This window comes from Stegastes partitus, unplaced genomic scaffold, assembly GCF_000690725.1.
Source record: "Stegastes partitus isolate 25-593 unplaced genomic scaffold, Stegastes_partitus-1.0.2 Scaffold533, whole genome shotgun sequence".
Classification (NCBI taxonomy): Eukaryota; Metazoa; Chordata; class Actinopteri; family Pomacentridae; genus Stegastes; species Stegastes partitus.
In genome coordinates, this window is record NW_007578264.1 from 255,280 (window position 1) to 269,042 (window position 13,763).

General features: G+C 41.8%; 1 protein-coding gene across 1 annotated transcript in view; it reads left to right on the top strand.

Moving 5' to 3' along the window:
* Nucleotides 1-9,144: 9,144 nt before the first annotated feature.
* The window catches only part of epha7 (eph receptor A7), a 104,808-nt gene continuing 100,189 nt past the window's right edge, over nucleotides 9,145-13,763 (top strand). The window contains exons 1-3 of the mRNA XM_008287979.1: nucleotides 9,145-9,300; nucleotides 10,892-10,956; nucleotides 11,589-12,258. Of these exons, the coding sequence (XP_008286201.1) occupies nucleotides 9,207-9,300; nucleotides 10,892-10,956; nucleotides 11,589-12,258 (829 nt within the window). The 5' untranslated portion in view covers nucleotides 9,145-9,206. The remainder of the gene's footprint in view (nucleotides 9,301-10,891; nucleotides 10,957-11,588; nucleotides 12,259-13,763) is intronic.

A 13,763-nucleotide genomic window follows, 5' to 3' on the forward strand; every position in this document is an offset into this window, starting at 1 on the left:
CAGCCCGCCGGATGCCAGGATCAGCCTGCTGCTTTCGGCTCGAGGACGGCTTGTTCGCTACTTACCGACACAGCCTGAGAAGTGCATGGGAACAAGATACAAGTGTGTACAGAAGTATTTCCAACTTCTTTACACATCTCAGCAGTCTGTGGGACTCTGTCGGTCTAAGACGTGTAATTCGAGCCTGGAGGGAGGAAACACTGGGAGAGGAGTTAAGTGCTGCCTGCTGATGAGGACGCTGGATGAATGTTTAACAGATTTTTCTGGAAAGGAACACACATCGCGCTCCTGCTCTTCATACATGTTTCCCCGCCTAATGTGATTCTTTCAAAGAATGAAAAAGGGATTTTTAAGGCATTTAGAGGAAGAAAATTCCCACAGATGATGTTTTTATGGCGGGTTTGCTGCTCCACAGGGCGGCTTGACCCGGCGCACCAGTTCAGATGGAGGAGGGATCACTGGTACGGTGTAAGGGATCGGGGTCATGGCTTGGATTTTATAAATACTTGCGTCAGGAGCCCAAATTCCACTGTAGTGCAACCACCACAGCTGCTAAAAGCATATATATTCATTTAACTAAGCAAGACAGACATCAATCATCAGCTGACGAAACTTGTGGGAGGTGTCTCTTCCTCTCTCTGTTACTGTTGTTGTTTGAATGCTTGTTCCAAAATTCAAAAATGAACGCTTCCTGTAAATTCTATTTCTTGACATGAATACTGTGCCAGAGCCCTCGTAAAATAAATATGTCTATTGTCTGATATTTATTGAGCTGAGAATTTTCAAAGATATTGAGAATAAAAAAAAACAACAACATAGAATTCAGGCTCAAAAGGCCTTTCAATAAAAATTGTGTTTGTTACCATTTTAGTGCAATGCCTCTTTCACTGACCCGTTCCATCTGTTGAAATCACACACTGCAGCTCCCGGTTAGTAAAAGTTCCCTCCGCCGCCAAAAAGTATCACTTTATTCAGTAGCAGGTTTTTTTTTCTTAGACTTGTTGCAGTGTTAATAAGACTCTGGAACGTTATGTGTCCGTCGGTAATTTTAGCATATGTTTGTGGATTTATGAACAGAACTCGCCCACAAATTTCTAACTAGAAAGAAACAAGAAGCAGCAACAAAACAGCAAAGACAAACCACAAACTTAGATCACATCTCAGCAACTTTTCATATATTTACGCCAGACTTGGCGCACGGACCAATTCACGAGGTTGTCCAAGACAGAGTTTCATCATTTGACCACTGGGGGCGCTGCAGTGAACAAAAACTGAAATTTCCTAACACCATTTAATGCATCATCCTTTGAAAAGTGTTTTTTTTGATTGTGTGTGTGTGTGTGTGTGTGTGTGGTGATGTTTCAGAAGATCTCAAAAGTCAAACCTAACAACCTATCAGCTTGGCCAAATTTATGAGGCCGCTCTATTGCTTTTAATCAAAACCCACAGAAGGTTTTCAGTGGCTATAAACATTATGAAATTGTCACAGATCATCGTCAAGACAAATTCTCACAAGTTATCAGATGGAATTTTTTTTTACATTTTTAAAACCATTTGTCGGTCACAGCTTACTGAATTTGGTGACGAAGCCACCAAAGAGGAAGCGGCTAGTCTGACCTGCAAAATGTAGACTGGAGGTACAACCCTTCAACTGGCTGCACCTTTCACATGGCTTTGTCCTCTCCTTTCGCTATCTTACTTCAAAATCCACTTCACTCCAGAAACAACAACAATCTCCAGCTAGCAAACTACGCAACTTCAAGTTTCGCCAAAGGTTTATATCATGCAGTAACGCCTGATGCTTTTCTTTTTTTTTTAGTTAGTTAGCAATTTTAAGGACAGTTCTCGCCTCCTTGCATGCAAATGTTCCACCACAACAATTTCCCCATCACTAATTCGAGGGAATGCATCTTTGGCTTAGCTTCGACCCATTTGATTGTAACTCATTGAAAGAGATACGAACAAGTCAGAACATTTTTTATTTCCTCCCTATAGCAGAATGATAATCAGGTGCAGTCAGACCATTCCGAACTGCTGTTGGACTGGCGAAGTGAGACGAGAAAGATTCACAAGATTCCCCAAAAAAAAGTCAGCTTCTACTAAAAAGTGGACCACAAGTGTAAGTTTGCATCAGATGGAAACACTTAAGTAAAGTATAAGTACCTCAGAAATCTTCTTAAGTTTTTTTCTTTCCTGTCCATTTCCAGCACAGTACTGCCAAACTTAATCAAAGCACCTTCTGTCCACATTTCAGATTAAGGTGGGACTGTGCTGTTCTGGGAGAGCAGATCATTTCCTCCCCCTCACAAGGATCTTAACAGAAAGTGTGTGTAGAAGAAGATAGAAACTCTGAGCTCCAAAACCCACAATATGCTGAAAGTTAACCCACAGTTATCAGCCAAGAACAGTATCTCTGCTACTGGATAGGTGTGGGATCTTCACCATTTAGACAGAAGAATTGAACAAAAATGTCAGGATAATTTTATGTGAATAGGCCAAAAGTACAATATGATGCCTTCACTTTATTCTCCTTTTGATTCAAACGAGTCCACAAAAATGTAAGAAAAGGGGAAAGTGAAATGAAGAGCTGCGATGGGGAATTCCTCTTCCTGCACAGAAAAAAAAACATGTAGTGATCCGACACATGTGGAGGAGGTAGAAGTACAACACAGAGAGAGAGAATGGCGATATTAAAACGTACAAAGATATAGTTTAATTAAAAATCTGAAGAGTTTCCGACAGAGTGCAAAAGGCTTCCAATTCTTCTCTGGATTCTAATATATGACAGCGTCTTTAATGTTTGAGCCAAATATAGCATTTGATGGAGAGACATTAAAAGGTGTTTTTTTTTTTTTTTAAATCTGCGGAAGGTCACCTTAAGGAAGGGAAAGTCCCACTGAGACGGGTCATTCCCGAGACAAGACCTGATTCATTACCGCTCTGCTGCTTCAGAGACTTTCACTGGAAAAGCTGAACCGAGTGGGGGTTCTTTAAATCATCAAGATAAACAAAAAGACAAATATTCAAAAAACGCATCATTAAAAAGTCTAAAGTTAATTTCCCACTTTCTCAGATGACTTGGCATATCACTTAAAAATTAAAGCATAAAGCGGAGCTCATTATCCCTTTACACATACAGCATTTGTTGCAGGTCACTAATTAATCTCCATTACCTCCCAACAAGCAAAACAGCTGTAATTATGGCCCACAAATATTGATTAATAAACTGTGTACATAAAAATGGACACAAGCAGACAAGGACTCACTTCAAGGTTTGTTTACCTCTGTTTTTTTTTTGTGTGTTTTTTTGTTTGTTTGTTTGGCCCGTTTATTATGCAAATTGCAGCTAATCCTTTTTGCCCTTGATACACAGTGGAGTCCTGCATGGACGTGTTTTACTAATGATTGTTGGAATTAATCTGGATTAATGTTACCTTTATCATAAACTGTCTGTACGGCAGCATTTCCCACATCGATACTCGGTCCGTGTGAAGTCGGCACGAGAGGCGGGATGTGAGATTCTGTGCTGATTTCGAGGCTTTCAATCAGCCGCGCTTGAATATTCATAAATGTCCCCCTTTCTGCTTTCGCTTCACATTTGGACGGAGTTGAGGGAGGAGCTGGTGTGCTGAAGCTGCAGCGAGCGGGGAGAGATGGTGACTATATACTTGTGCAAATTCTAAAGGAAGATGTAGAGATACATCTAAGCAATTTCAAGGTGGGGTGGGGTTATTTCAATGGAATAAAAGCTTCTAAATGTGTCATTTTTAGGGCTTTAATTGACCAGGGAGTGATTTTAAGGCGGAGAAACATCATTTAGATCAACATTTGGGAGATTTAAGTTCAAGAAAACTGTTAATAAATGCACCCTGCGATGGACTGGCGACCTGTCCAGGGTGTCCCCTGCCTTCGCCCTAAGTCGGCTGGGATAGACTCCAGCCCCCCCGCGACCGTCGTGAGGATTAAGCGGTGTATAGATAATGGATGGAGGGATGTTAATAAATGCAGTGTTTTTGGGTCTTGTTAGACATTTCTGTGAGGGACATGGTTGTGCCAAAACAGTGAAACTAGAGGATTGCACAAAAGTTCAGTGACAATGGAGGAAAAAATACTAAAAATAATGTAGATATATACATGTAGCACCCATATGTTTCTGTATTAACATAATAAACAATGTACACAGTTTGCACACACACACCCACAGTACAGATACATTCTAATACAGTATAATTATACATGTGTGTGTGTGTGATGACCAAATTTACAAGCACACAAGAACAACTTTTCAAAGATGTGCTCCTGGACTACGCAACTTCTCCAAACCTCAGTGGTTTTATGTACTTGCCCCATTTAATTCAGCTGATGAATATTCCATAGTTAAAGTGTCTCACAGACAATGCGCCCACCGGAGTATTGATAAAGAATGAGGAGGGCTGCCACCGCAGTGCGAGCAATTTCCCTGCCGCTGCACAACCAGTGAGCCGCGGACGCTTCTGATGGAGAATCATACTTCAAGAAGAGTCATCAGTTAAAAGCACCAGTGCTGGATTTCAAATCAACTCTGTAACTCATCAGCCTGGAGAGGACAGCTGTCAAGCCAAAAAAAAAAACCGTCTTCGCTCGATGACAATCCAACAACGTGTCAAAATAAGTGACCAGTAAATTAAAATTTGATGCACATAAAATACAATTTGAGGGGAGTTAGTTCTCTCATGTGAGTGACGATTCAATCTACAGGATGAAAAAGCACTCTTCCTCCAGACCCTGACAGGTCTCTGTACAATATGTAGTACAATATATAGAGACAAACTCTGATCAGGTGTGCTGCATGTCCTTCTACTCAGCTTTCTTTCTCTTTCTTTCTGCCTGTAACTCGCCGCTATTTCTCTCTGTAATTCTTAGAAATACTGCACTGGGTTTTTACTGCAGGAGTTCAGACTCATGACCTCAGTACTTTTTAAATCTTTTATTCAGCGATATTGCTGTAATATACAGCACTGTGCAGACATTTACCGCACTAAAAGGATTTTAAACATAATGCAATGAATAATTTATTTGTCAGTTAACATCATACAAAGTGCAGAAAGACAAAAAAAAGAAAAACTCATATCAAACCTTTGCCTTTAAAATCAGTTCACCTCAGTACACGTATGTACGGTTTTTCAAGTTATTTGGCAGGTAGGAGGTTCAGGAGAACCTGCCAGAGTTCTTGTGTGGGTTTAGGCTGTCTCAGTGTCTTATAATCCTAAACTGACTCCATGATGTTGAGATCAGGGCTCTGTGTGGGACAGACCATCTGTTGCAGGACCTCTTGTGACTAAGGGTAGTTCTTTATGACTCTGGGTGGAGGTTTGGGTTCAGAACTGTGGAAGATATTCGACGGTATCTCTCAAACTGTTTGTACTGACTTCAGTGGTAGAACTGTTGGTTGATCGAGACAAATAATCTTTTTGTTGTGTTGCATCCTCCCGACGTTGTCATTTCCCACCCACTGAGTCACTTTAAAGATCACCTCCCATCCAACCACTTTCTGCATTTTTTCTGAATGACTGACATGTTCAAGAGACAGAATCAGGGCTGATGATCCCGTGACTCTTTGTGTTCCTTTACCTTCAGGCTCCTTCTTAGTAGTGCGATGTTACTACTTCTCTGACGCTACATTAGTGAATACTGTTATATGTTATATATGTTATATTTCAGTTGAAAGTAAAGTGGTAATATTAAAGATTGCTAACTTTATTACGATTCTGGAAGAATGCATTTAATAACATGCATAATTTAGTCATGCTACGTTTAAAATTGATTTGAGTTTGAGCTTCCAATCAGGTAACGCTGCGCCATTGTAAAGCAGCTGATGAGGCTTAATTCATCAGATTGAAGCATTAGGTGGAAGCGACAGTTTTTTGACCGTGTGATTTTGTATATTTTCTATTTTCTCTCGTCTCACTCGCGTTTCAAATACTTGTTGCTAGACTGACTTCAAACGGTGCTACAGCAGACGATGGAACAGAGTGCCACTACAAATACAATGTTGTCATAACCTGATGGCCTGAAATACTAAAGCAGGGCCTTAAAATGAATGGATACTGTCCTTTAATGGAGTTTTAATCAATCATATGTGAGTTTTCTTAAGTATCTCCCCTCATACTGCTCAGACATTGAAGGTTTTTCTCTATTTTGAGGGAAGGACACAATTGAAGTGGAGAAAACCTCCCCACTGTTTTTCATACCAGCAGCTGTAACTGCTGGGTTACCGTGAGATGTCTCACTAAATTGGAACCTGTCTGTTTCACCTCATTGTATCTAACCTAAACATGCTCACTGTTGCCATGGCGTCCCCTAATTAAAGTGTTCCTGTTATCCTCATGGAAGTGACACTAAGCATCAGAGGTATTATGTTGAGCACTGACAGTAATGAAGCCGCTACCGACTTGCCTTGTTGTCGCAAAATTGATTGGCTAACGGAGAAAAGCGAAAGCGTGTGACGTGTCAAAAGGTCACTCGGAGGGCCGTTGGAGGCGCGGAGCTTTGCGTGCACCGGCTCTCCGTCAGTCGAGCATTTCATGCTAATTTCGGTTCAGTAGGTGCTCTGTCACAACAGGCAACAATGACTTGTCGGAGGGAGTGGCTGCACGACGACGCAGCTGTTGCAACACGATGCACCGAGGCATACTGCTGCTGTAGACCGTGGACTCTAATGGATGCAGTCAGTGTCTTCAGGGACACAACAGTTGTGTCGATCCTAACTCCGCATCTCACAGGTTTACAGTTTATCTATTTTGCCTTCTGATTTTTTTTCTTGCAAATTCCAATTCAGCACACAGTCTTGTTTCTTTATTCGGTGCCTTCTGTGTTTGATTGGCTGGAGGACAATTCTACTCAGCAGCCGGCTCACACATGTCAGATATGAGAGCAGCACATAAAACAAGCAGACACACGTAATACAACACGTATTCACGGAAAGGGGTTGTTTTAATCATGTTGCACAGCATAAGTCACTCTATCAGTGCTGTTGAGTCAGGAGTTTTTGCTCCACGCTATGGAAAAGTGACACGGGGCATGTGGAAAAATAGAAAACACAGGATCTCATCCCAAAAAATATTTCATCTGCTTTGATAATTTAGTATTTAAGATGCACCGACGTGATCTATGCAATTCATTCATCAAGTATATTCTCTTTTGTTACTGCTTCTATCAATAAATTATGTCTATAAATTAGTAAACAAACTGGAAGTGTTAATTAAAAAAAAAAGAAAAAAAAAAAGATGTAATTATACTAAAGGTTAAAGATTTAATACATTTTTTTCTGGCTTCACAATTCTCTTTTCAATTACATTTCTAGGAGCGAATTTCTCTCTTCTACACTTTTTAGTTGCATTATTTACTTTCGTTAAATGGTTTCTGATAAACCACAGTTTACAGCTTGTAGTTTTGCGCAACTGAAAATAAATAAAAGCAAAAGGAAACTGAAATACGCCTTCACCTGTGTGTAAAGCATTTTTTTCCTCCACCTGATATTTACCTCAGTCACTTTTACTGATTTGTGGTAGCTTAAGAGAAGGATATGCCAGTGCATCAAATTCAAAACTTCCACAGCAGTAAAACTAACATTTTGTGCAATTCTACAGAAAACTGGACGATGTAGTTGGAAACATTGCGAGAAAAGTCACTTTGAAAGCAATTAAGTTAGTGTAATTGTACCTATTTACTAAAAGTGGAGACTGTTTGTGGTTTTATCTATGATTGATGGGTATTCACACATCTATCTGTCCAGCTATCATGGATGGAAAAGGTTGATATATAGATGATGGATATATATGGATATCATCAATCTATCCATCACTTTCCATCCATGATAGATGATGTATATCGGCACGTGTGGGCCTCTGTCATATACATCATGGATGAATGATCAGGTATCTATACAGGTCTATATATCCATAATCTATTGCTCTGTTATCAATGAATATTCAAATAGATGAAATGATAGATGTAGACAGATGAAGCATAATCACAACGCATTTTAAATGTACACATTCAAAATATATGAATATTAAACAAAACTGTGCCAAATACTGACTTTTTCAGGAAGCACACATGAAAATCATGTATTAAAAAGACATTAATGAGTCACACAACACTGTTCGGGAGCCAGAGGTATAACTTCAGTTCAGTCTGATGGATTAATGTCTCATTTTACAAGTGATTACTCGCAATGTGCTCAAACACATCGCCCAGAAGCTCTACAAATACACCCAAACACTATAAAAATTAGCAGGAGGCATCTTCTGGCAAGTTGTGGAGCTACGTAAATGTACATGTTGCATTTAACTCCGCTTAAGGATGTGCCTTGTGAATCCTTAAAAGAATATTACAGACTTGTAATAATAATAAAAAAAAGTTTACCCCAAAAATGTTTAAAGTAACAGCAGCATTTGTAATTCATCACTTCCACCACTGCATGGTTAAACAATAAAAAGCTAACCAGCCTGGCTTGTACATCTTCAGCACTTCACTGGAACACATGTGGTTTTTCTTTCATGATAAACTACTTTAAATCATCAAGTGTCTTTAATTAAAGATGAATTTATTGTGGTTTCGCAACTTCTGGCTGAGAGCTTGATTTTTTTTTTCTTTCTTATCTTCATTTAGGCCCACACTGTTTGCCTTTGTGCTGCAGAACTAACAGAGGAGCATTTAATTAAGTTGCAAAAATTGACATAATAAGGAAATGAAGGGGAGTTTTAAAAGTTTTGTTTACTCCACGGAGCTTCATATGTGGGAGCTTTTTCAGCAGCCTGTGGTGGTGTGAGAATGCGTGTGTGCCTTCTAGAGCATCCCTCGCCGTTTTCCTAAAAAAAAAAAAAAGAAAGAAAAAAAAAGACAACCCAAAAATATCTGATCTAAGTTGTGGTAACATTTCCTGCGCCGTGCTCCCCCTCGCCAAAAGAGAAACTCCTCCTAGGCGCCTATTGGCTCTCCGCTTTCGTGACGTTCTCTCCTCTGAGCTCCTATTGGCTGACACCTGCGCTCGTCTCCTTGACTGACAGCACCGGAGCCTCAGTCTCCTCCCAGCGGCAGCAGACGCTATTTGAGTGGGGACCAGCGGATTGTTGTACATAGAGCCGGTTTAGTGTCGTCAATGGGAAGCACGCGAGACGGTGGCAAAGCGAGTTACGGTCTAGATTGAAATCCGCAGCTGCACCATGCTCTCCACGTCTATTCCGTGTCTGTGGATTACGTTTTGCCTTCATTTATGCTGTTATGTGGACAGCGGGGAAGCACAGAATGCGAAGGAAGGTAAGTTCTTAAAGTTTGGACTCTTCTTCAATCCTGTCGCATATTGGAGACATCCTCCACATTTCACAGCGATGCGTCTAAAGCCAGCAGACAGCCCGCTGACTTTATTGCGCGCTTTCATTCTCCGTGATTTGAAACAACTCAAAAAAAAAAAAAAAAAATATTGGATGTCAGATGGAGTCGGACGTGCGGGGATGACAGCGCTGTCTGTCTGTTCGCGGGGCTGTTTTTTTTTCTTTTTTTTTGCCAGCGACCTCTCGGTGTTTTTACGCACGGCGGTTAAACGCCGTAGGACGCGGATTAGACGCAGAAGCTCCCGTTTTTACTTCACTCCAGCGCCAGTGCGCAATCGGCACAATTAGCCCGCTCGCTATAGATTAACAATCTATCAAGACAAACTAGGTAATATGAGGGGGATCGATCGTTCCAGCAAGCGAGTGCGCCGTCCATCAGGACGCAGTTTCGGAAGGCTGCTTTCCTCCAAAGTGGCCTCGGCTCTGACAGTCCTGTCTGGTGTTGTTTCTTGGAAGGAAAATACAGCAGATTGATGCGGAGCCGCGCAACTTGGTCAGAATCAAGGCACTAAAAGCCCCTAAAAATAACAGAGGGTTCATATAACTCCAAACAGCTGGAAATTGGCACCTTTAATTGACGCCATTTGTTAAATTAAGGAAATTGGTGCATGCGTAAAAACAGAAATTCACTTTGCAGATATTGATTTTCACCTCCAAAAACTCGTACAGTATAATAACGGAGCGCGGTGCGGATGCTGATATGAATTGTAATTCCTTGGTGTTTATATGCGGGATTTCGTGAACCTCCATATCATACTGTCTCCTGTAAAATATAACCGGAGCATTATCATTAACGTAATTTTCTTTCTTTCTCTTCCCTTTTCTTTCTTTCGTTCTTTTTAAAAAAAAATTACGGCGATGCGTCCTGACTGCTTCCCCTCCTTCCCATGATGGAACTGTCTGCTGATATTAAATACAATTTCAACAACTTCCTTCATTTTTATGAAAGCCGACGCGGTGCCGCTTTGCGCTCTCGCACGCGTCCAGAACATAAAACAGGCTGCCTTGACAATTTCTCGTCCGCTGATTTCAACTGCCAACGAGCCGCATGTTGCGGATGGTCTCACTGTAGTTTTGTGGCCGTTTCGAGCTGAAAATATCCTTCATTTGTAAGCAGGTGTCTGTGCGTCGCCGATGGAAGCGGCAGCTTTGACCTTAACGCAACAACTTCCACTCCAAAAACGAGTTTTAAGAAGCGGCAAATTATACATTTAATGCGCGTAAATCCCGTGCGTAATGACGCCTGGCACATTGTAATATGTTTATATACTATTCATTTCTTCTTTATACACAGTGCCAGTGTCTTAATCTGTCTATTAAAAAGTTCCCCGCAGACATGAGGACCTGTCTGCTGCAGTGTGTACGTCCTTATTGCATGTTTTCGCTTTAACTGCTGCTGGCAGAAATTAGGTCACAGGTATATGCGCTATAGATATAGATGTGTGGCCTGTCAGTAATTCCGAGGCCCGGTGCCCCGGTGAGATTTAACCACCTGCCTCTTGGTTTCCTGTCACTAGTGATTCTGCTGGACTCCAAGGCACAGCAGACAGAACTGGAGTGGATCTCCTATCCTCCCAATGGGGTAAGTCTGCAGAATCTCTGCATCGCCTGCACAAATGTACTCCATATCTGTAGATTTTCTCTCTCCCCCCACCCCCCCCCCCCACCCTTGCTCTCTGTGATGTCTCATATTTGTGATAGGAATAATAATATTTAAAGGACACATCCACAAGGATCTGTGTTGCTATATTCCTCTGCTCACAAAAGTCTGACCAAGAAGAAAAAGATAAAGGATGCAAAACAGACTGTTTCTGCATCTAAACTCTCTCGGCTTTTGACATTCAGAGCACAAAGGGCCTTAAGCAAACCTCTTCCAACTTGCTGGTCTGATTAAAAGCAGGCAGTGAGAAAGTTTTTAAATAAATAATGTGAGCGCAAGCAGATAAACTGAGCACAATCATTCTTTAAAGATGTGTTTGTGTGATAAAAGCCGCAACTGCTAATCTGCCTCCCTTCTCTGCAGTTTATTGTACATAACAGTGACTGAAATGACAGCATTTCATATACCGTTGTCATATTCATTACAGAGTAATCATCTCCAGTTTAGGTTTGATTGCTAATCATTAGATGTCTATCTTTGTTTGACGGTGTTCATATTTATATTTGTTCCCTTATAGCTGCATTCATTTACAAACGTTTGCCATCTTCTTTCAGTGGGAAGAGATCAGTGGCTTGGATGAGAACTATACGCCCATCCGCACATACCAAGTTTGCCAAGTCATGGAGCCCAATCAGAATAACTGGCTTCGGACTAACTGGATAGAGAAGGGCGATGCCCAGAGAATTTTTGTGGAACTGAAATTCACCTTGAGGGATTGTAACAGCCTACCCGGTGTGGTTGGCACTTGCAAGGAGACATTCAACTTGTATTACCAGGAAACGGATTCGGAGGTTGGCAGGAGCTTAAGGGAGAACCAGTACGTAAAAATTGACACGATCGCCGCAGATGAAAGCTTCACCCAGGGCGACCTGGGCGAGAGAAAGATGAAGCTGAATACAGAAGTGCGCATAATTGGCCCCCTGTCCAGGCGAGGCTTCTACCTGGCCTTCCAGGATGTAGGGGCGTGTATTGCCCTGGTCTCTGTCAAAGTTTATTACAAGAAATGTTGGTCTATCATCGAGAACCTGGCCACGTTCCCAGACACCGTGACGGGATCAGAGTTCTCCTCGCTGGTGGAGGTCGAGGGCATGTGCGTGAGCGACGCCGAGGAGGAGGCCGACAACTCGCCCAAGATGCACTGCAGCGCTGAGGGGGAATGGCTGGTGCCCATTGGGAAATGTATATGCAAAGCTGGATTTCATCAGAAAGGAGACGCTTGTGAACGTGAGTGCCTTCACTTTAAAAAAATCTATTTTTAAGAGTCAGTTTATTTACTCATTTCGCATTCCCAGAGTTGATTCTTGTCTAGAAATTAGTCAGCTGCCTCCTAGATTCCACAAAACAAAAGGTGTGCCAAGAAAAAAAAACAAAAAAAACCAACAGACTATACACTGGGGAGCATTCGTGATTTGATTATGCAAAGCAGGTGAATGACAATTTAGGCACCAGTGGCTGAATAGTTGGTTGGCAAATGGGATTAAAGTGGCTGATTTGACAGCAGTAAAGTTGAATAAAATATTAAGGCCAGACATCTTCAGTGTAATAATTGGATTTGCTGTTAATTGATTATGAGGCTCTTAATTTATCTGCATGATTCTGTTGGCACTGGGATTAAATAATAACTTGAATTTAGCTCCTCGGCTCAAACACTCCTCTCTTTCTGACTGGCTGTGAGCCAAGACAATCACCAGCAGAATACACAGGTCTCGAGGAAGTCCAGCCAGTCTTTCGGTGTCTCTCTGCCCCGGCCAAATGACCCTGACAGAGAGGGAAAACAAATAGCCGTCGCACTGTGGCGTTTAGCCCTCGGGATATTTATGAAGGAGCATAACAGGAAGAGTTCGCTCTTTGCGTTATTGCGGCTCCGGATCGTGCCATTACAATTAACAATAATATGCTTTCTGTCACTCCTAATGCTCCGAGGATTATTTTCAGTGGCCACCTGACTCGAACGATAGAAATCACTGTGGATTAAAAGGGGGTGACTTAGGTCACAGAACTTAAGTGGCCCGGCTTGTCAGCCAAGCCTTGTTTTTTTTTTTTTTCTTCTTCTTCTTCTTTTGCAAAGTGGGCAACCTCAATCTAAGCAGCTTATAAGGAGCAGCAGCCAGTAATAAGTGAACGGAATGCGTCTAAGAACAAATTAGTGTCCCTGGCAGACAAGCTTTTATGCCACGCTGTCATCCATTAGGGACCCCTCTGAGGGAGGTGTGTTAATGAAATATATTAGGCCATGTAATTTAGAGCAACACAGCCTGCCTCAAGTTGTGCCATGTCTCTAATGTTAGAAGGCTATCGCTGATTCAACCCCACGGAGCTCCGTCTTATTGTTTTTGTTGTTTTAATATGCATAGATGTAAGATCCAGTTGTGCCCTCAGGTTGAAAGAAAGCCCACGATTTATTTCCACAGGGAGAGCGATGCAGCGTAACAACCAATAGCTCCGGCTTGTCAGAGTAATTTCAGCCACCTTTTCTCATTGTGTCTCGGTGCAAAGCCCTCGGAACAGACGACTATTGCATGTCTCTATTAATTAATCTGTTTATGTGTCAACTAAAACAAACCCACGTAGATATGGGCAGCGGCACAATGAGCGCGCGCTCAGGTTGTTTAAAGCCCGAGGAAGCAGGCTCCTTAATGTGTATGTGGATCAAATTCCAGTCTTGACACTGCACTTTTATGAGCTTTATCTCCACTGAGGCATGAGAAGCTTTTGTATTAAGGGGTAGT